A 25,216-nucleotide genomic window follows, 5' to 3' on the forward strand; every position below is an offset into this window, starting at 1 on the left:
TTACCTTAAATTACCGTAAATTAAAAGTTGTACTAATTTTTTTGATTTTATATCCATAGTTTCTTGGGGAAATTTTCTTAGAATTTTTCCTAGATTACGTTTTTGCTATATGCCTGTTGACCAAAAAAATTGACCCACCCTAGTATATACTTTAAATGTAAATACTTACATGGGTGTATAAACTGTGTAATATATTATTGGACTAAATGGATTTTTTATTATGAAACTAATAAGTATATTGAAGATTAATAAGTCTTCAATATACCTTTAACAGATTTGTATTAGAAACTAATTAGAGAAACTTAATGAAATACGTTTAATCATGACAACAATTAACAAAATTTACAACGAACAAATTATGACCGTATTAAAATTCTACCTACGCATCCCGTTAGCATTGTCCCTCTGGAGCAATATTCTTAACCGCATATTTTAAAATTCAAATCGTCGTTTCTAAAAAATGTATAACTTATACAATGTACTTAAGTTTTCTTGCGAAGCACTGTGGTTCCAATCCCAAATCTAGTTGGACAAAATTAAAATTTGTCTTGAGAATAAAGCGAAATATATATTTTTTAACAGCTAACAACTTGGTCTCATACAATGTAAAACTGTTTTTTAATTGGTCGTTTGGATAACATAAGAAATGAGCGAAAAGTTCAACAAATCTTCTCTTTGGGTTGGGAACCAAAAAGAGATTTTTAACAAATTTATTAACCCTTTGACGATCACGAGGACACCGGTGTCCCAAAACGAAAATATTGAATAACTAATCAACGAAAAAAATAATGGGTGCCATTTTAATTTTAATTAGTTCGTAAAAGTGTCTCTTATTAATGTGTTTAGATCATTGGTAGGCAAAAAGAGGCATTTAATTTCTGTGCTCTTTTGGGTAAAAAATAAAATATCCACAACAACATCAAGAAACTGAATGAAATGTGTGTATTTTTAAGCTCTTTTGTTCACATTCGGGTTGTTTGACGAAAATCATCATAACCTGAACAATATGAACGCCTACCATGGGTTTAGATCAGGGAAAGGCAAAACATGGGCGCCGCGTTTTTCATTTACTCTTCTCTTACGTACGTGTGCAGACGCATTGTAGAGAAATAAACAACTTTTAATCAGTCTAGCTTGAGAACTCAAACAAGCATGTTGTGTATCGATTTTTTATCGCACAATTTAAGAATCAGCGTTGCCAGTGAAAAAAAATGTCCCAACTTTTAAAGATGTATGATGAACAATATGAGATTTTACATTTTTAATTGGGGAAAAGAGACGAAAGTTTACTGGTAACACCGATTCGTGGTGAGAGCGGAGAGAGTGTATAACTAATACAATCGTAAAATGCAATAGTATAGGTTGCCTTTCCCTGGTTTAGATTAAAACAATTTCGGTTATAGCATTTATTTTTTATTGTCTTTGAAAATTGACAGTTTTATTTTGGTACTGTGTTCAAGAATTGTGCGAAACATTTTTGAAGTGTAAAATTGATTTTTTAAATTTTATATTGCGATATATATTCGGCCTGGTAAGCGCAAAAAGTTATAAAATCATTATTCATGTTGCGTGCATTTATATATAGTTAATAAACATGAGTATGGGGAACGAAAATTTGCACTTTACGACCAAAATCCCAGTAAATCCGATACATTTTTTTGTTTTAATTTCAAAATATGTTTTTTTGGCGCTAACTGGTTCACATTAAATAGTCAAAATTATTACTTTTATCCAAATAGTCTTATGGTCGTGAAAGGGTTAATATGTATAATAAGCTTACCAAAAATAAAGATCGCCGAAACCCGTCTAATGACTATGCTTGCTTAACTCTTAAAAAACATATGGGTAATGATGTATTTCTAAAAAAATATAATCCCAACTCGTCCATCATTTTAATTTATTTCCTATTTTAACAGAAGAGATTTTGTCTAAAATGTACGAACAATTTTCCACTTAAATGAATTTTACTGTAAATTACAATAATTTTTAAACTAGATTGATAAATCTTTAATTTTATTCTTGTGTTCCAAAATTTGTACAGTAAAAATATATTTGTTTTAATTTAGAAATTGTTTTTATCTAGACGCTACTGTAACTCCAAAAATACGTAATACAGAGCTTTTCAAAAATAATATTTGGATTCATAGATCCATAGATTTGAATTTAGAACCACAGTGCAAAGAATCGACTTAAATGCTAGTTTTAAATATTTTATCATTTAGTGGCCATTTTTAATAAATATAAGTAAGTATGTATTATGTTCAATTTTACAAGATTATGTTGAGTTTAATTTTTAACATTTTGTTTTTAGAATGTTTCAACGAATTGTTTAACACTTTATTTTTTTAATTTTATTCTTGTTTTCTTTCAGATTGATAATCCTTTACGCACCTGTCATTTGTAGCTTTAATAAGTTCCTTTTTATTTAAAATTAATCTTTTATGATTTTAATTAATATTATTTTTAAATCTTTTACAAATATTTGCTGTTTTTTTATTATTTAGTTTTATTTTATTTTAAAATTTGAATTTCCTAAAAATTGTGATTTAAACTAAGTTGCTTTCAATGAAATACATTATTGTTTAATTAAGTTCAATTAGAGTGAGAAATTGAATACTTAAAAATACAATTGGGTGTGATATTTTATTTATTCTATTTTGTTATAAAAGTCTTAAATAAATAATATTAAATCACTTTTCAATGTACACATTAAAACAAATATAAATCATGAACAGAAAAATTAACAAAAAATAAAAAGTGTTTTAATCTAAATGCAGAATTAAATGTTTTTTATTTGTTTTTATTATATTCTTCATTCTTCATTTTCCAATTTCTTTAAAAAGATATGCAATTTACATATACATTTCTGTAATTTGCTTTCTATATTTTACTTTCGAAAAAAAAGTATTTATGTATAACAGAAAGTATTAAACACGTTCTGAAGAATATATTTGACAATTTGATACGTATACTAATAATTTGACTAAATTCTTTAACATGTGTATTCGTTTTCAGTAAATTTTTTTTTTTTAAATTAAAAAAAATAAAATAGTTTAACAAATATTTTTTTATACGCTTTTAATCTTACAACTAAAATTAAAACTAGTTGCTCTCTAACAAGAGAGCCTTAATGGACAAATGGCTGCTCTAGGGAATCTTGATCGGGCTTGGCTCCGCACAAGTAGTCATGAAAGCTGGTTGGGATGGTTTTGCAGTTTTACATCACCCTTATCGCTGTTGGCGTATGTATTTTACGCCTACGCCAACCACGATAATGGTGAATATATTTTTCACGGATTTCTCATGCTTTACCAGTGGCACTTTGTAGTACATACGTCCAAATTGGTTTTAAAACGGTCTTATACATGATGACTTCATATTCAAGACTTAATTTTGATTGATCACTGATTAGCAATGATTCATGTGAAGTCTCTTGGTTTCTATGTGACGGCGCCAAGTAAGCCGTTTATCTAAATAAATACCAAGGTAGGTGACATAATCAGTCTGCGGTATATTAACATTGTTGAGTGTGACAGGTGGGCAATTTACTCTCCTTAGAGCGAACATAACATGCTTACTTTTCAACTCATTCACCCGTATTAATTTAACAAATATGTATGTTTTTTATTTATTTAAAGATTTCATGCACAAAAAATTAAGTGTTAAAATGTTGTTTCGAAATCATTTGAAAGTTATTTAAAAACTTATTCAATATCATGTGATTATTATATCACAGCTTTATAAAAGGAATTTTGTATGAACATTTATAATTATAAACCATTATAAACCTTTGATAAAATAAAAATAGTTTTTCGACTCAACTTAATTTCCCCATAGAAGCAGGTAGTAAATCGTATAAATTATAGTGACTTTGCCTGGTAAAAAAAATCAAACTTTTTTCCATTTTCTAATTTTTCCTATTCAAATTATATGTTAAAAAAAAAAAGAAAAGGGAAAAAAACTCCCCGGGATTTGATTTTATAATTGGGCTGAAGAAATGAAACACACTGGTTTTTAATATTAAAAGTATTGCACATTAAATTATACAGATATGAATCAGCTGGTTTCAATAGAAAAATAACGAAAGAAAATGGTTGTGGTTTGAAAAGAGGGGCAAATATATTTCAAACTCGTTGACTATTGAAAATTGTATTTATTTATTTCGCTCTGGAAATCACAACCATTGAGAACTTTTTTGACATCGTCATTTGTTGCATATCTGTAATAATCTGTGTCATTATTATTGACAAACGTTTTTCTCTATATTTAACTATTTTCGTAATCAAAAGTTGTCTTGGTTCTACAAAAAATGGTCTAAGAAACAAACGGTTTCCATTTATTGAATTAAAAACAGTAGTATTGAAACTAGGGTTGTCAAATGTACCGATTTTCGCGGGATTGTCCCGCTTTTAGTCATGAAATCCCGCGTCCCGCTCGGGATTCGTATTTCCCACATTTTTCTATTTTCCATATCTAATAACTACTTACATATTTCATATCTAGTTTTAAAGAAAATCATTACCTATGTTGAAAATGTATAAAAAAAATCAAACAATAAAGTGGAACTGATATGTATGTATTTCCCGTGAGCAAATATGTTATATAAATCGCGAAATTAGTAACACTATTATATTGATTGTATGGCTACTTTATAAAGTGTAAATGTCAAGATGAAATGAAACAATAAAACTTATGTATTCTTATTAAAACCATTAAACGTAACGGTTCTTATTTATAACAATTCTGGCGACGAGGATTTTGATTAAATAAAAAAGAACTGCATTTTTTACAGTACAAGTGCAGAGTGTATATTAAGCAGTGATGCCAAGTGTAGGGAATTTTCCCTTTTTGTAGGGATTTTTTCCCAAAATTTCACATGTAGGGAAAAAGGGAAAGATTTTTTACTTTTGTCGAATTGTAGGGATTTTTTGCAATGGCAATTTAAAACTACATATTTGGTCAATTCACAAGGTCTCTTATCATGTCATATTGTCATAATGTCCTAATATTTCACAATGGTTTTTATTGTTTTTCAAGTAAAAAGTGTCCTAAAATAATAGTACTCTGTATGCTATGTTTATTGTGTTATCGTAACCAACCAGTAGAGACCTTCGCCGAATGCCTAAGTATCGGTTAAGCCGAGCTGCCGAGTCGAGATATATTAAGACATTATGACAATATGACTAATAAGAGACCTTGTGAATTGACCAATTATGTATTTTCCAAATATAAAATTAAAAAAACATAAAATTTGTTTAAGCATATCATTAGAAATTCGTAAATCTGGTATAATATGAAGTAAGTAATAATGTGGCATCTTCAATATCATCACCGCTTTCAAACTACATACATATATAATGATTATCTCAAGGCGTATTAACTCACTCACGCACTCATCTTGTTAATACGCCTTGGATTCTCCTTTTTACGGTATTTGATATTTCCTTAAAGAACTAGCTACAAGAGTAGATTCTACAAATAAATTTTCTTTTGAAGTAAACACATCATTGGTTTTGTGCATTTTTTTACATACATACGTACTCCATCTTTAATAAGTAAATTTTTAAGAAATAAATGTCATTATAAATTAAAACAACAAATTTTAGAAAAAAATTCCCATTCGTCATCTGATAATGATGGAAACAAAGTAAAGAAATACTGCTCAAGTTGTCTGAGAAACGGGAAGCTAATGGGATGGCTGGAGCCGGTCAAAGATGACGACTTTAAATGCAGATACAAAGCTTGTGTGCTAATACCCAAATGCACCAAAAAATCTTTCAAAAACAAAAACCCGAACAATGTATTCTCCTGTTGGCAAGCAAGTCCTGGAAAAACCAATGATGTGGCCAATTTCAAAATCCGATTAAGCCTTTTTTTTGATTGAACACAACTTAGCTGTTCAAAAAAGAAAAAAAGTGGTGTAGGGAAAAATGTAGGGAAAATTAAAAGTGAGTGTAGGGAAAAAAAGGGATTTTTTTTCATAAGCATAGGGATTTCTGAAAAAATCTCCTGGCATCACTGATATTAAGGCAGAAAAATAATTTGAAGTTACAGGATGCCGGGGGATGCTGTGGCAGCTGCGGTTTCTGTGGAAAACAGAAATGTTTCATTTTTAAATTTTGAGCCTTTTGGTTGTAAGAGGACGACTTGGTCAAGATGGGTAAAACGTTTTGAGACAGCATTGGAATTATATGAATGCGACAGGGCGAAACACCAGAAGCTTCTACTACATTTTATAGGGTCAGATACGTACAATATACTGAGTGATAAGTTAGCCCCACGAACACCAGAGGAACTACAATACAAGGATATTGTGGTTATGTTACAAGATCATTTCGACCCGAAGCCAAATTGAAAAATTTTCGTTTTAATATGACAAAACAAAAAGAGGTTGAGAAAGCTGTGGACTTTTTGGTGGACCTTTGAAAGTTGGCTGTCAATTGTAATTTTGGAACACATTTAGATAAAACATTGCGAAATCAATTTGTTTTTGGCCTGACTCTAAATTTAGATGACGCAATAACAATGGCGACCGCAAGCGAATTGGCTGAAAAAGGCAGCAACGAATTGCAAGGTAATACAAAAGAGGCAATTAGTGTTCACAAAATGCCGGAGAAAAATAAAAGATCCAATACAAAAAAATGTTTTCGTTGTGGTGACCCGAAGCATACAGCGGATAAATGTAAATTTAAAGAGGCGATTTGTCACTTTTGTAAGAAAAAGGAACATTTAAGAAAGGTTTACTTCAAGGAGAAAAAACAGCTACACTACATCGATGGTAATACGAAAAATAATTCAGCAGTGTTAACAGTTGTGGACATATTACAAATAAATGACCCACAAAATGCATCAGGATGCCGTAAGAAAATAATTTACAAGCTGGAGGTTAATAACAAACTCATAGATTTTGAGGTTGACACTGGAGCCCCTGTTTCGATAATAAATCTTGAAGGTTTATTTTCCTAAGTTAGAAGTCAAGGCCCCTGACATGGATCTAATAAGTTACTGTGGAACCTCTTTAGAATGTGTTGGTTATATATGGGTAAATATTGAAAATGAAATAGATACTAATGTCAAATTATACATTGTACGATCAAAGCGCAAACTATTGATGGGTAGAGAATGGTTATCTATATATATAAAAATGAAATGGTCCATGTATGTAATGTCATCACGTGAGAACCGCTGGAGCGATTTGGCTGATTTTTTTTATTCGATTCGAAATTTTCAGGAGATGGTTTGTTTGTAAAGAAAAAAAATTCAAAAATTCCTGGTAAAACTCGGAAATTCTTTTTTTGTGAGTCCAGTCAAGTGTAATAAAAAAGCTCCCTAAAATATGCAGTACAAATTTAGATGTTTTATTTGCAAATAAATAAGAACAGGTGTATGTGGGTAGGATAAACTTGAAGAACTAACAGTAGTAAATGCTACCGGCACAAGATAAAATTAAATGGTAATAATATGGTGAATACTGTAGAAGCCAAGGACCCATCACAACAGATACAGATGTTGAAAAGAAAATATCTAAACGTTTTCTCAGAATCTATCGGAAAAATTTCAGAACTACAGGCTCGACTCTACCTTAAACCTGATGCGACCCCTAAACTTGTGAAGGTCAGGCGGGTACCATTTCCCTTAATGGAGGCAGCTGAAAGCCAATTACAAGAGCAAGTTGATGAAGGTATGTTGGAGAAAGTAGAGCGTAGTGAGTGGGCCACACCCATAGTAGTAGTACCGAAGAAAAATGCCGCAGTAAGGATCTGTGGCGATTATAAAATTACTTTAAATCCAGCATTAGTGGTCGACGAGTATCCATTACCCACTATTGAGGAACTTTTTAGCAAGATGGCAGGCGGCGTAAAATTGTCTAAGATTGATTTGACTAAGGCATACCTGCAACTAGGCTTATGGATCAAGTGCTGGGCGATATTCCTGGTGTTTCGGTATTCCTGGATGACATCAAAATTACTACTCCTGATGATACGACCCATTTTAAGAGAATTGAGGAAGTACTTGAGCGGTTGGAAAAATTGAACATGCATATAAATAGGGATAAATCTGAATTTATGAAGGAGTCAATTGAATACTGTGGTTAAATGATAAATAAGGAGGGTGTACATCGAATTCTGAGCAAAGTTGAGGCCATTATATGAAACAACCACAAAATAAAGATGAAGTACGAGCTTTTCTTGGCCTTATTAACTATTACGGCAGATTCATAAAAATTTTGAGTGACGTACTATACCCACTAAACCTACTTTTGCAGAAGGATGTAAAATTTGTATTTGATGACAAATGCAAAAAATCTTTTGAGGACATCAAAAGGCAGATGCAATCTGACACTGTTTTGTCCTACAGGCGTTGGCGCCGTGCTTTGTCATTGTTATGAGGATGGAAGTGAAAAGCCTTTACAGTTCGCTTCACTTAGTAAAGTACAACAGCGGTACTCGCATATTGATAGAGAAGCTTATGATATCATATATGGTGTTCGTAAGTTTTACAATTATTTATATGGAAAAAAGTTTACTCTAATTACAGACAACAAGGCTGTATCGCCAATTTTCTCACCAAGTAAGGGTCTACCAGTACATATATTTTGGAGCAGAAAATCGAAGGAAAATGCTGATGCGATGTCTAGACTTTCAAGTACAGACACATATAATTTCGTAGAGGAAGTTCATATAATCGAGGAGGAAATGATTGATAATCTACCTTTGACCTTTGAGGAACTCAAAAAAAAGGTAACCCCTACACATTGCTGGAGCAGACCCAACAAAACGTTCGAGCGTGTACATGCTGATTCGCCGGACCATTCATGGAAAAATATTTATTTTTACTTAGTAAATGGCTGACAACAGAAACGACAATTCAAAAATGCCGTGAGATATTTTCACAGTTTGACATACCCAATATATTTGTCAGCGACCACGGAACCCAGTTTAATTCCTTTGAATTTAAAAATTGTCTCAAGGTTAATGGAATTATGCACAAACAAGGAGCCCCGTATCACCCCGCAACTAATGGGCAGGCGGAAAGGTACGTGCAGACAATTAAGTATAAATTATTAGCATCTGGATGTACCCCAAACACTATGAATGCGGAATTATCAAAATTCTTACTGGCATATAGGCGTGCGATTCATCCCGCAACTGGTAAATCACCCGCAATGTTAATGCTGGGTCGTCAAATTCAATCACGCCTGGATCTTGTTTTACCGAAAAGTGATGGCAACAAGCAGTTACAGATAATCGCGAAAGGAAAATTCCAAGTAGGTTACAGAGTATCAGTAAGAGATTACATGTCAAAGAACAAATGGAAATTTGGAGTGGTGGAGGAGAATATGGTTGAGTAACACTATAATATTCTGCTTGATGATGGACGTAAATGGAAAAGGCACGTAGATCAAATGCGGAAAGTAGATGTGGACCCTAGTAGACCATCGAAACACGTTGAACGAATATTTTTATGTCTGAAATGCTGTTAAAAACCACTTAAAATAAATTCGTTCTTGACCTCAAAAGATGTGCAGGGGGGTTATTATGTAACTCCATTCGAAAAGAAATTCGTTCGAAATTGTATGCTTTATACATTGTATTTCGATTCGAATCGAATTACCCAGTTATTTTAGCTCGCAATATTTTCCAATATACATATTTTTTTTTATTTTTTGTATGGAATATTTCCAAATCAAGTTTAAGTAGCAAACCAACGAACAAAACATGTTACGTATTTTATACAGGATGAAATTTTCTTTGATTTAACTCAATTATAAGATTTACACATTTATTACGTAAATTTACAATTTGGGGAAAATACAGTAGCGGAGTTCCCTATTAAGTGTGATGCTTGACCATTCGCACTTAATAGTGAACTCCGCTCGTGTTAAGATAGCTGAGGTATAATTAATTATTATGTTTTGAAAATCCATTTTTTCATCTATTTTTAAAATTGTACCGCTTTTTGCAAAAATAAAACTGGCGACCCTAATTGAAACATAAATAAAAGTTCACATAAATGCTAAGAAAATCTCAGAGCAGAGAAACTACAAAAATAAAAATGTTAAAAAAAATGTTTAAGATTTTGAGAAGAAAGTTTGGACATTTGGAAGTTTGTGAAAAAATGTATTTTCATATAAATACTGTATTAATTGTTGCAAAGAGTGGATAGTTCTTTTATCTTAAAACATTTTTTTATAAAGCAATTAGGTGGCTGCCATATTATAAACAAAATGTTATATATGTATTAGAGTGACAATCAGTTGTATGGAAAAAAATTTTTGTTAAAATTTTGAAGAGTGCCGGGTGGAATATTGTGACACTAGGCCTAAATGTTAAGTGCTGAAAATTTGAGCCAAATCGGGCAACGATTTCTGGACGCGCATCGAGGTCAAAGTTCAGATATATGCAAAATTTTACTGTTAATATGGAATAAATAGGTGAAACTCGTTAACTTTCTGCATTGTTTTCTAGAAATATGTAAATTTATTTATATTAATGAATATTACATTAAAAAAAAAAGTTTTGGAAATTAACCCTGTATCTCCTTTGGTTCAAAATGACCCAATACTGTATTATCGCCAAAATTAGAGAAAAATGCAAATTTTTCAGTTTTTGAAAAAATGTTGCTACTAAATAAATACTTTTGCAATTGAATGCAAAAGAATCGAAATATGTACGTAATTATCGTTGTAATGAAATATAAATGACAAAATTTGATTAAAAAATGTTAAAGTTATTACAAATTCGCCAGACCATTACCGTGTTTTAGGCCAATTGAACAAAAAATTTAGAAAAAACAATTTAGATATTTCGAGAAAAATTAAAATAAAAGCTCATTTTTACTTAAAATATGTCCATATTTACTTGTATATAAGTTTTTGTCTTCGTAGGATACCGTTAACCTATTCGCAGGTATGGTCAAAAAAAATAATTTTTTTTAACGGCTGTTTCAAAACACCATTTTCAAATTTTTAAAAATTTTGTTAAACAAATTTCAGGTTTTTTCGATCATCACATTGGGGTTTATTGAGATCAAAATAGGGAATAAAAATATGAAAAAATTATGTCAATACCTCTTACAGTTTTTCCGTACCTGCGATTGAAATTTTGCGTTTTTCAAGAAAAACTAATTTTTTGTCCATATTTAGGCGAATGAGTCCAATTTCCTTACTGTTATAAATTTTAAGTAAAACCTAAATCGGAAAACGATAACCTTTGAATCGTGAAGGTCAAAGGTCAAATTTTTCAATATTTGGAATTTCTTATGAAAAGATAGCGAAATGTTACATATTTTTGGGCCGATTTTCATGAAACTTGAGGAAAATATATATTGGGGTCTAGCATTTACAACAACAGTGCAAAAATGAATTTTAACCTTTAAGAGGACTTGGGGTCAAAATGGTTGTGTTTTTCTTGATTTTAAAAGTTGAGAATAATTTGGACCCCAAGTGCTGCTAAGGGTTAATTTTCATTTTTGTGCTGTTATTTTAAATTCTGGACTTTATGTTATATTCTCCTCAAGTTTCATGAAAATCGGCCCAAAAATATGTAACATTTCGCTATCTTTTCATTAGAAATTCCAAATATTGAAAAATTTGACCTTTGACCTTCACGATTCAAAGGTAATCGTTTTCCGATTTTAGTAAAACTTTCAGAACATATTTAGAATTATAAGGACTATAATATTATGAATAGATTTTACTCAAGATTTATAACAGTAAGGAAATTGGACTCATTCGCCTAAATATGGACAAAAAATTAGTTTTTCTTGAAAAACGCAAAATTTCAATCGCAGGTACGGAAAAACTGTAAGAGGTATTGACATAATTTTTTCATATTTTTATTCACTATTTTGATCTCAATAAACCCCAATGTGATGATCGAAAAAATCTGAAATTTGTTTAACAAAATTTTTAAAAATTTGAAAATGGAGTTTTGAAACAGCCGTTAAAAAAAATATTTTTTTTGGCCATACCTGCGAATAGGTTAACGGTATCCTACGAAGACAAAAACTTATATACAAGTAAATATGGACATATTTTAAGCAAAATGATCTTTTATTTTAATTTTTCTCGAAATATATTAATTTGTTTTCCTAAATTTTTTGTTCAAGTGGCCTGAAACACGTTAATGGTCTGGCGAATTTGTAATAACTTTAACATTTTTTAACCAAATTTTGTCACTTATATCTCGTTACAACGATAATTACGTACACATTTCGATTCTTTTGCATTCAATTGCAAAAGTATTTATTTAGTAGCAAAATTTTTAAAATATCTGAAAAATTTGCATTTTTTCCAAATTTTGGCGATAATACAGTTTTTGGGTCATTTTGACACAAAGGAGATGCAGGGTTAACTTCTAAAAAAAAATTTTTAATGTAATATTCATTAATATAAATAAATCTATACATTTCTAGAAAACAATGCAGAAATTTAACGAGTTTCACCTATTTATCCCATATAAATAGTATAATTTTGCATATATCTGAACTTTGACCTCGATGCGCGTCCAGAAATCGTTGCCCGATTTGGCTCAAATTTTCAGCACTTAACATTTAGGCCTAGTGTCACAATATTCCACCCGGCACTCTTTGAAATCTAAAAAAAAAAAATCGGCTGTCACTCTAATATGTATATACAGTAGGGCGGGTCGATTTAAAAAGAAACTTTGCCCAAGGAAAGAAACTTGGCCCAAGGAACCATACCTCTAAAATGAATTCTGATGTTCCTTATTTTCACCCAAAGGTGAAATTTTTAAAAATCTCACTTTGACCCATTTAAAGTGCCCCAATCGAGTATAAATGTATGACTGACCCCCACTAACTTTGGAGGGCCGACCCACCCATGCTAGTGGCACACCTCCTGTGTCAACAAATCACAATTTTTAAGACTTTACATGATGTATGTATTGTGTATAAATTTTGTTTATAGAGCGTATGATAAATATAAATGTGATGTAGGTAATAAATAATATTAATCAAAATCAGCATAGCTTTATTTTATGATTTAGTTTATACTTTCAACCATTGTTAACCAAACTCTCACAACAATAACCAAATTTCTTATGAAAATATCCTTCACTGACAACACTTGTAAAATATAACTCATGTTCGTTTTTTAATTTCGGTTTCACATACATATGTTAATAAGAAACTCACACATATACGGTGTACGGCAGTACGCCCGCGGGCGTACTGCCGTAGACCAATGCTTTAAACCAACATAACTTTTGCTCGCAATGGGCGAAATGATTAACACGAATAGTTTTAGCGTGCTTAAGTAGCGTAGTAAAATATGCTTAGTCAAATTCTCAAAAATTTTCAAAATTTGACATTTGGGTCAAAATAAGGAACATCAGAATTATTTTTAGAGATATGGTTCGTTGGGCAAAATTTCTTATTTTGATTACTAGAATACGATTTTCCTTGTCACTTGAGCAATTTTTTTGCGTCCCTACAAATCGACCCGCCCTAATATACAGGTATGTTATGAAAATCGATCGAGTTGAATGTGATGAATTTCGATAGATTTGAAGAATAACTTATTATTTTCTAGCAAAATAAAACTCAAATGACAAATAGCTAATAATTTAGGCAAAAATATGATACAAATTAGAAATCAAAATTATAATCATCATCACACCTTTTTAGTTTTCAAATAGTTTTGTTTTTGAAATTGATCTAACGATTTGTGTTCTTTTGCCATCGTTAAATATGTAACTTATTATGAGGGTATGATCACACAGGATCACACATGGCAAATATTTGAAAAAAAAGACGTAAACATTAAATAAAATATATTTGAATTCCTTTATTTATTTCAAAAACTCCTTTTACTTGGGGAAAATTCAAAACAAATATTTAGTTTTATTTTATCAGACGTTGTTTGATCTTACAAAACACTTGTAAGAGTAAACAACGTCAAACTAATTTGTGCTAAATAAAGTGGTTACGTATTTTGGAGTAAATATTTGCCTTAAGTAACCTTTAGAAAAGAAAACGTCATTAATTTTATTGACAAATTAGGATTTAGCATTTCCGAGTTCTGTGACAATTTTAATTTATAAGGTAGTGTTTTTCAAGTGACAATAGTATGTAAATGGTTAAAATTTATTGAAAACGAATACTAATTATAAAATGGAAAATGCATTATAAAAACACTTTTTTTTGTTGTCAAATATATTTTTACTTTGCGTGTCTATAAAAATAAAATAGTTTATAACGCATTTTGTAACAAATACTTAACTAGTTTAAACAATTGTTTGTCTTTTTCTTTCGTCCTTTAATATCCAAAAAACATTGAAGATGGAAATTCTGGAACATGTTCAAAGTCCTGTATCGACACGTATTAGACTTTTAGGGTTTTATGGAAAAAATTTATAGAACAATGGTAAACATAAATTTTTATACAAATAGCTAAATAAAAAAAAAACAATAAATTCCAAATAACTAACAACTATATAAATAATATAATTTTTTTTAATATATAACAAATCTATTTAAAATATTAAGTAAAATCGTGCTAGCTAACATTTAATAATAGATATTATATATACATACATACTTACTAATAATATTTACATGGTAGTATGTGCACTATTTTTAAAAATATAGAATTCGATGTATGCAGATTTAGTTGCTGATACAAAATTTAAATAAATGAATATAAAAACATATATAAATAATTTGTTACTCCTTCATAATACTTAAAGCTAATCATAGTGTTAAAATATTTAAAAAAAAAAATTAATATACATACATTCATAAATATATACATAGTTATTTTTAAATATACAATGAAATTCCAAAAATAAAATAAAAATTAAAACTTTTTTATATGAAATCATATAACAGTGGATTGTATTTATACGTATTAAATAAAATTAAAACCTAAAATACGAATATGTTCAATAAAACAATAAAATTAATGTGTAAATTTTCAATTTATTTAAAAATTAAGCTTGTACTATTTTCTGTACTTTCAAATTGTATTTGTGTTTGTATTTTATACGAAATGTAAATTTTAAAACTTAATTGTCACATACAGATTTGTTAATATTGTTGTATTAAATATATAAAATTTGCTACACATTTCATTTTATTCGTAAAAATATATCAAAATAAGATAAATAAATGAATATAAACCAAATTATAATCGGGTAATTCCAAAATTGTTCGATCAATCTTGATTTTCTGCTACATTAATCTAAATTATATACATATGTATGTTATGATTGATTATGTTCACCAAAGTTAGACCATAATTTAAAAAAATTGTTTTTGGTCGAGTTTTTTGTAATTACCTGACAATAAAAATTTAATAAACTAAAAGCTAGTTTTTGGGATAAAGATAATATACATTCTTTGTTTAAACCTAGCTTAAACTAAAATTGCTGTATTTTACTTGTTGTTTATTTAGTTTATAATCTAAGTTTAACTTAGCATCATTGACCAGTTAAACCTAAGCTATTATTAACTCTTCACCGTTTTGTTTATTTCCTGATGTGTATTTATTTTTAATTTTGGTTACTTATTTCCAGACATATTGTTATAGACATATTTTTCCATATTTAAATATACGACCCTATCGAGATCGTATATTTAAGCCCAATATAATCTATTAATCAAAACAACTCTTTTAAGGACCATTTGAATGAGTTCAAGGACACAAGCTAATTCGACTAATATCTATGCCCCAAAAAGTTCAAAGTGGCCAAATCCGATATAAAAACACATTGATCTGGATATATATGTCCTCACCTCTACACATGGATTTCTGGCGGCTCAACAGTATCACATTCCCCACATCCAGAATTTTACACATTCTTTACATGGTTGTGAAATTTTTTACACCTTTAACCTACACAGAGTCTATCACCAGATACCTGTGGATCCCAAGGACGTACCCAAAACGGACATTACGACCCTTTTTGGGTTATTTGAAGGACGGAGTTCGCCTTCCACCTGGCCGAATACCAACTAACCGAACACAAACATGTTCGGTTAGTTGGTATTCGGCCCCTTTTACAGGTGAGACAATAACAAAGCACAAGGGAATACATTTTCATGAATTAGGTTTTTTACAATAGACTTACATAAGATTTTAGCTCTCAGTTACATATCCCTTTTATGTAAATTTATAAAAAGCAATAATAAAAGGACTGACGAGACAAGGCAGGCATTTGAGAATTGTAAAACTTCTCTCAGTTATTGAACATTATAGTGTAAACAACAATGTTTGTTTTACTTCGATTATGTGGAATTTTGTACCCACGAATCGTCATATGGCCAAAACTAAAATATTCACTTATATACATAAATTCATACAAAATATACAATTAATAACAAAAAACATAAATTTTATTAAGTTATTAATAAATTCATTTTTTTCTTGTTTTTTACTTCCACTCTTCCAAACTCTGAGTAAATCACAAATTTTGATATCTTAAAAATAAGCAGAAACTAGCAGAAAGTTATTGATGATTCGTAAGCACAAAATATCACTGTAATTTTGTGCGTTTTTGGTTCGTTGAAATCGGTTGAAATTTTGTAAGTTAGATACTATATTTTTTTTATAAAAAGTTAAAATCACTGATTTTTATGTAATTTCTTATTACCATAATTTTTATAGAATATTTCATTAAAAATTTAAATACTTTCCATCGTCATTAATATCCATAACTGATAGATTTAAAAAGTTCTTTATTTTCATGTAACTGTGACTCAAATAAAACAAAAAACTACACTTAAAACATTGAACTTTCTCACTTCATAGAATAACGGTTAATTGAAGTTTGTAAAAACAAATTATTTTTTTTGTTTATCTGAAGTGTTTGCTACTATATTCTAACAACAAATATAGGAAAAGATGTTTTGAGTTTTGGCCAAAAAATGTGGTTCGCCAGACCTATGTGTAATGGTGGAAGTGTTGCGACTCATATTACTTGGTTTGCGAATATCCTACAAAGAGGACATTAAAGCTTCTTCAGCAGAACTGGTATTCAGGAGCACACTTCGAATTGCTGGTGAGTTTCTGAAGGATACCAAATCTAAGAAAAATTTCTCCGAAAGTGACTTTGTCAACGATTTACGCTCTGAATTGCAAATATAACACCGCAAAAAAACATCCAACCATGCTAAGATGACTCCTTAGCCCCCTTTTACAATGCAGAAATTGAAAGGCAGACAGACGAAGTTTGTGGGCGAGGAGTTGAAGAGGTAGAGTGTGTTTTACACAGGTTTAGGTTAGTTCAAAAGATAATGAGAAAAATGTCTGCCTTTCAATTTCTGCATTGTAAAAGGGGACTTACTTTGAGAACAACTTGGCCACATCCCAGGGGGTTTATTATGTAACTCGTTTCGAAAAGAAATTCTTTCGAATTTGTATGCTTCATACATTGTATTTCGAAAGTGTTTCGCTGTATTCGTTATTCGTATTACTTTTATTCAGGGTTTAAAATTACTACTATATTAGTAAAAAAAATTTCTAAATATTTCATAATTTTAAATGAAAACTTCAACAAATATTTGTATATACTATTTACAAATGCCATATATGCGCATAAGGCATATAACTAATTTTGGCGATACTTTTGGCATACCACCACGTGATGGCCAATGTTGTATAAGTAATGAAAATCATTTTTTTAGATCATGTGGAATCAAAAACATCACGCACCAACACCAATTTCTGAAATAAACCAAACTTCTTTTTCTCTAAAAAATTATATAAATTATTTCATTTTTTTTGCAAGTGTGAGGGATACTTCCCTTATTTAAAAATAATCTTTTAAAGTATGTCCGCAGTTACTATTAAAATAAAATATATTGAGTTTCAAAATAATTGAAAATATTTCATTTCAACATTTTTAACAACCGCGAAAAAATAATACCGTAGTTTTTTATATTTTTTAATGCTCTATTCGACTATGCTATGCCAATTTGCATATTTGCAAAAATTGTCAATAGTTATATCCCTAATGCGCATGCTTAATGGTACAAATATCACTGCGTTACACGATTTTGGTACCCTCTTAACTGTTAGCTGGAATGAATAGGTAATGAGTCATAGATTAAATGTTCCAAACATATATGGTATCCATCACGTCTAGTTTTCGAGGTCTAGATTATTATTTTACTACCCTCACTTTAGGGTTAAAAGAAAAAGTTACTGTTTCCGATGTATTGTACTTTTTTATTATTTTGTTTAGTAATCGTTCCTATTCGATAACGTCGACATATTTGTTCACATTTAACTGAAAATCCAATATGAATACTGAACTAAGTGGTCACCGCAACTGCTTAAATGCATCAAAAGCATGGCCAGAAATGTTAGAGTTTGTTTACGGAAAATTGAATATGAAACATATGACATTGATTGATCCTAACTATGTCATTTTACCGTCACTCCACATAAAACTTGGTTTGATGAACGCACATTGATGAAATACCCAATGTGCGTAAGAAACTTGATATCTAGTTCTCGCTGAAAGCAGGGTTTTTAGAGAACAACAGAGCCGAAAATGTAGAATAGTTAGTTAACGACATGTTTAAAGCTTATGAAAAGTTGGGTTCCAGAATGTCATTGAAAATTTACTTTCTTCATTCTCATTTGTACTTTTTTCCATCTAATCCAAGGCGAATCTATAGAAGGTGACGACAGAACTACAACAAATACAACATGTACAAAAACAACAGGTTCTTTGTTTTTGTTAAAAGACAAGTGAACTATCAAAGTTGTCTGTTGTTGTTTTTGCTTTTGGGTTTGTTGTATTTTTCGCCACAACAACCACAAGTGAATTGACAGTTAAATTGTCTAAGTAACTGAATAAAAAAATAATCAGCTGTTCTTCTGAGGTCACCTTCTATAGATTCACCTAGATCTAATCTGTGTCTCCTCTCACCCTGCTCATATTTACATCCTGGTTCCACCGTGTAAAAAAGCTTGAAAAATTATTTAAAGGCTATTGGAAAAGCTCAAAAGAAAAAGTTAATGTGGTGTTTTTCATTAGCGAACGATTGTTTTGAGTGGAAATTTTACATGTATTTTGTTTTTGTTACAATAACATTTCTTTTCGAATTTATTCACACATAAGTGAAGTACACGATTGTAAGCACATACAAATTTGTGAAAATGAGCGAATTCACTTAATTGTGAATAAATTCTAAAAGAATCCATCAATTTTTATGATCAATTTCTTTGAGAGTTTAGGTGTCCTCATACCGTATTCTTTATTAATTTTTAACACAGCGATCTTTGATATTTTTAACATTAAAATATATACAGTGGCTCACATTCAAAGTGAGCCATGGACTGTTATCAGATAAAATGATTAATACATAATGAAAAGAAAATTTTGTTGACAAAAATATCACGTAGCTTTATTAATTCAATTGAAAGCTTCAAGTCCATGTAAATTTTTTTAATATATTAAATGCTAAATGTAAAAAAAACACAAAAACTTAAAAAGGACTTCAAATCTACATCACAATGAAAGTGAACCACTTAAATTAAATACGGTTTATATATAATATTAATATTTTGTTGGACCGCATTTCGCTGAAATCACGGTTTGTAGATGCCTAGGCATTGATTCTAATACATTAGAAGTGTACGTGGAAGGAATTCCGCTCCATTTCGATTGCAAAGCCCCATAGGGTTTTTTGTGACGTAATACTATGTTTTCTGATATTTTGGTCTAGACGGACCCATAAATTTTCAATAATATTTAAGTCGGGAGACTGTGGTGGTACTTCAAGGACATTTGGACAGTTATAAATCAACCATTCTCTGGCAACATACGATTTATGCTTGAGATCGTTGTCCTGGTAGAAGTAGAAGTCTTCTTCGATCCCTAGTTTCTCAACACTGGGCTTAACATTTTTCATCAAAACGTCTAGATAAACAAATTTATTCATTATTCCGGAAATCTGCAACTACCTGCCATGCACCCCCAAGTGGCAGAGTAGCTAGGAAGAAGCCTTTTATTAGCAAAGTGAATCGTCAAAAACGCCTTGAGTTTGCTTGTAAATACATCGTTAAAGATATGAATTTTTAGCAAAGGGTATACAATTGTAGGTTTTATTTACAGATGAGAGTAAATTTAACTTGTTTGGCTCCGACGGAAAACACATGGTATGGCGACAAAAGAATTCAGAACTTCAGCCGAAAAACCTCACTTCCAGTGTAAAGTATGGAGCGGCTCCGTTTTGGTTTGGGGGGTGACAATGGAACCGGAAATCTGCAACAGATTTCCGGAATAATGAATAAATTTGTTTATCTAGACGTTTTGATGAAAAATGTGAAGCCCAGTGTTGAGAAACTAGGGATCGAAGAAGACTTCTACTTCTACCAGGACAACGATCTCAAGCATAAATCGTATGTTGCCAGAGAATGGTTGCTTTATAACTGTCCAAATGTCCTTGAAGTACCACCACAGTCTCCCGACTTAAATATTATTGAAAATTTATGGGTTCGTCTAGACCAAAATATCAGAAAACATAGTATTACGTCACAAAACAACCTATGGAGGCTTTGCAATCGGAATGGAGCGGAATTCCTTCCACTTACACTTCTAATGTATTAGAATCAATGCCTAGGTGTCTACAAACCGTGATTTCAGCGAAATGCGGTCCAACAAAATATTAATATTATATATAAACCGTATTTAATTTAAGTGGTTCACTTTCACTGTGATGTAGATTTGAAGTCCTTTTTGAGTTTTTGTGTTTTTTTACATTTATCATTTAATATATTAAAAAAATTCAAATGGACTTGAAGCTTTCAATTGAATTAATAAAGCTACGTGATATTTATGTCAACAAAATTTTCTTTTCATTATGTATTAATCATTTTATCTGAAAACAGTCCATGGCTCACTTTGAATGTGAGCCACATACTCCGAATTTTATTCACACCATTTTAAGGACAATATAAAAGTTTTAAAGTTATGGGCAGTTATGTGTATGTATATAATTTTAGACAATTTTAACAAATTTCAAATCGCGAAATTTTTGAAATGGAAAGGGTTTCCGATGAAAAAGTCATTGATTTGAGGAACTCTTTGGAACCGTAATGTCAAATCCGAAAATAGCAGTTTTCTGTCCGATTTGATATGGATCTCCTAATATTTTTCTATTGAAGAACACATGCAACAATATAGCATATTTAGTGTATATGTTTAATTCTGTGGTCGTTTGGAAAAACTAGGTAACTCCACTTTTTGTGAAAGTTGAGATAACACCAAAAAAAATAAGGTACGCTTTATATACTATAACTCTGTCAGATCAAAATTTTGATATAGTTTCTCATTTAAAAAATATTTTCATGTTAAAACGACGTTGTTTCGAAAACTAATAGAGAAATACAGCTAATTCAGGTCTTTGGGTCAAATGTTGAACCTAAATCAAGAAAAAACGGATAAATAAACGTACAGAGTCAAATAGTCGATGTTTTACCACAAATGATTACTATCGTTGCCTTAAAGTATAAAAATAAATTTAAAAAAGTAAGAGAGCTATATTCGGCTGTGCCGAATCTTATATACCAAACACCAAATTATACTTCAAAATAAAAATTTTAAATATTTTTAGGTAAACAAAATTTATTTTTTTTTAAGTTGTTTTTTTAAATTATTTTTTTTTTAAATATCCTTTGAATATGGGCATTTCCAGCGAAAAGTCCACCCAGACCGAAAAATTAAAAGTTAACCAACAGTATTTCCTTTCTTGTATTATTTAAGATAAATATTCAAAATTAACTAAATAAAAGAGTTCAAGGCTTTCCTGAGTTGCCATGGCGAGATACCGGTCCACAAAGTTCAAGTCTTCGTTTTGGTCAGTTGTGTTTTATTTCTAAGGGCATATTCTCTTTAAAATTTATATTTCTAGGAGAAATTGTTCTAAAGCACTCTTACTGAAAAATATTTGTTATAACAACAGCTACCGTAATATAAATCCAAAAGAGCAAACAAATAAAAATTAACGGTAAAACTTTGATTTGCTTTTAATGATACTTTAAGATAACGTCACGCCAGACAAACAAAGGTTTATTCTCTTTATCTCTACGCTGACGATCGCAAGTGCGTGAAATTTTGTATTTTTACAAAGGTTTATAAAATAAACTAATTACAGAAAAAAATCTGTTACACTGTGCAACAACCAAAATCGGAATGAGATGAAACCAATATCAAATGAAAGCTGACGTTTTCCATAACAAAACCCTCAAGGCTTTTTTCTGGTTCAGCGCTAGATTTTTTTTTACACGCATTTGAAGTTGGTGATTTTGGAACGCTGTCTAACAATAAAAATCATTAAAAATTTGATAAAAAAAATGCCTAATTATTTTTATTATCCCGGAAAGTTGTAGTATCTTACTGTTTTTGGGGTCGAGGAATCGGCAGGATTTACGCGTATTTGATGATAAGCTCGTACAAGGTCCAGTTTCGAAAAAATTTTACATCGAATACTTATCTGGTACCGTTTTTTGATTTAGAAAGCGGTAATCTCCACATGGACGCCAGTCTCCGTTGCTTTTTGGTACCATGTGAAGAGGATTTGACCATTCACTTTTCGAAGGTTGAATTATTCCTTGATCTAACATAAACTGGAACTCTTTCTTTGCAATTGACAAACGTTTAGGATCCAATCGTCTGGCTTTTGCCGTCACAGGTCTTCCGGTTGTCTCAATAAAATGGAATGCTTTAGTGTTTTTAGCTGTTAGAAGCGATGAGTTGATGCTTACAACATCAGGAAATTGCTGAAGTAGTTTCTGATATATAGAATCATCCTTAATAATATGAGAAATCATTGTAGATGATGATTCAGTTATTTGTGCCAATGATTTCATCAAAGTTTTTCCATCTATTAACGTACGATTATGAAGATCCGGCAAAAGATGGTGATATTTTAAAAAATCTGAACCAAGAATTGGACGAGTAACATTCGCAACAATAAAAACCCATCGAAACGACCGCCTTAATCCAAGGTTCAGCTCCAACAATTTTGTACCATATGTTTTGATTTCTGTACCATTTGCAGCATAAAGTTTTAGTGGACAACTTAAATTTGATTTTATAATTTTTCTTGAATAAGGAATTACTGACACGTCGGCACCTGTGTCTATTAAAAAATTCCATTTTGTAACACGATCCATAATAAGTAGGCGGCTGGTTTTAGACAAATTTGTTTCAGATGCCGCATTGTCCGAAACAGCTTCTAGTTTTTTGATTGTTGATTATAAGAGCATGGTGGTATACATTTTTCAGCTCTTTCTTCAAAACGACTATGATACCAACACCAACCACTTCGTCTATTACGACTTTTACTGCGATGTCGTTGTTTACCGTCTTCACGAAAATTACTTCTTCTCCTGGAAGATAAATCAATTTTCTTTTCCAAAGCTTCAATTTTCGCCGAAAGTTCTTGAATAATATTGCGGATACCTGAAGATATGCTATATCCATTATCTTATCCGCCTGTTGTGCAATAGTCGGTAAATCTGCATTGCTTGTAACCAGAACTGAGCGTATGTTGTCTGGAAGTTGATCTAAAAATAATGTTTTAAGGACATTGTCGCCTATATTATTACCAGCTGCAAGAGCCTACATTGACTGCAAAAAATGCGACGGTTTTTGGTCACCAATTACTAAGCCACCAAAGAGTTTCTTTAATTTTGCCTCTTCTGAAACAGCAAATGATGAGATGAGTCGCTCCTTGATTGCGTTGTATTTTCCGATTGGCGGCGGTGAAACCAAAATATCTCCCACAAACTTAAGATATGTTGGATCTAAATTTGCAATTACATGAGAAAATTTAGTTTCATCTCTTGTTATATGAGCTAGAGTAAAAATGTTTTCGATTTGGATAAACCATAAATGGGGTTGCTCCGACCAGAAATGTGGTAACTTCTGTATGTTTGCAGTCGCTGCAGAAATTTCTGGAACGTTTTATTGTCATAAGGTTGATCCAAGGCAGACCTCTCTTGAGAAGGAGCAGAACTTGAATCTCCAATAGATTCACGTACAGGTGAACGTGTTGTAGGCATTTCGGGGTCACCAAATTATAGTTTTATTTTAATATTAAAACAATCTTTTTATATCAAAAGTTAAAACAGAATAATTTATATTTTAAGAAAATATTTGATTTATACAAAAATGGGTAAATTGATTAAATTTTAAAATATTAAAGAGGTTGCCAAAATTTATATCTCTTATTTATTAACCAAAAAATATATCAAATGAAAATTTAAGTAACGTAACGCCATGTAACGTCACGCCAGATACTAAAGCTAATAAATATAAAAAACGAGGAACGGTTATTAAATTTTATAATTTGGAAAATAAATTTATATCATTCCAAATCCTACTACATAAGGTTTTATACAAAAAGTCTTGCCCAATTCGTAGATTTATGCAATTTTGTCATTATTTTTTTTTATCATTATTTTTTTAAATTTTGTCGTACGTCACGCCATAATGGAAATGCCCATATGTCGTTGCAAAGGTCTTTGAAATATCTATCATTAGATATCTATATTGCCTATATTAATGACAGTCAAAAATAGGTAAAAAATCGAGGTTGTCCTGGGGCCGAATTACAGCATACGTGATCGAGTAAAATTGTTCGTAAATTTTGTTTTTGAGATTACTGCATTCGTTATCGAACAAGTACAATCGAAATTTGAGATTATAGCATACGATAGCGAGTGTGTAATCGAGTAGCTGCTAATGACATTTGACTCGTTAGCTCTGCAACAATCGAAAACAATATTTTTTTAATTGAATGTGCAAAAAAAGCGGCAAAAATGTAAGTTTTTATATATATTTAAAGTTTAAAACAATAAAATAAAACTAAAATCGTTTTGTAGGAGCAATATTAATAAAATAAATGGAAAGCAAAAAGATATTATGGCCCAGTACATGATTGAGCATTCCAATTTGGCCAAAAATAGGTTGCCAAATTGCAGCCAAGGAAAAGCAACAACCAAAAGATTATGGGAGGAACTTTCTCTTAAGCTAACACTGCAGCCACACGATCAAGTTTTTCTTGATAGTCTTTTACATATACTGTTTGTCAAAATTTATAAAAATTGAAAGCGGTGACGTAGGCAGCACGCAACTTGAAAACAATTTTAGTACAAATTAGACATAAAAATGTAATCAGCTGTTTTCTTGAATGAAAAATTGAACACCAACTTGAATGTGAAATTGAATGCAAG

The 25,216-nt window shown here is 30.8% G+C and overlaps 1 protein-coding gene across 1 annotated transcript in view; it reads left to right on the forward strand.

The window, feature by feature from the left end:
• The window catches only part of Nhe3 (Na[+]/H[+] hydrogen exchanger 3), a 41,274-nt gene extending 26,836 nt beyond the window's left edge, over positions 1 to 14,438 (forward strand). The window contains exon 14 of the mRNA XM_065499724.1: positions 14,305 to 14,438. Coding sequence (XP_065355796.1) covers positions 14,305 to 14,382 — 78 coding nt within the window. The 3' untranslated portion in view covers positions 14,383 to 14,438. The remainder of the gene's footprint in view (positions 1 to 14,304) is intronic.
• Positions 14,439 to 25,216: the final 10,778 nt, after the last annotated feature.

This window comes from Calliphora vicina, chromosome 2 (genome assembly GCF_958450345.1).
Source record: "Calliphora vicina chromosome 2, idCalVici1.1, whole genome shotgun sequence".
Lineage (NCBI taxonomy): Eukaryota > Metazoa > Arthropoda > Insecta > Diptera > Calliphoridae > Calliphora > Calliphora vicina.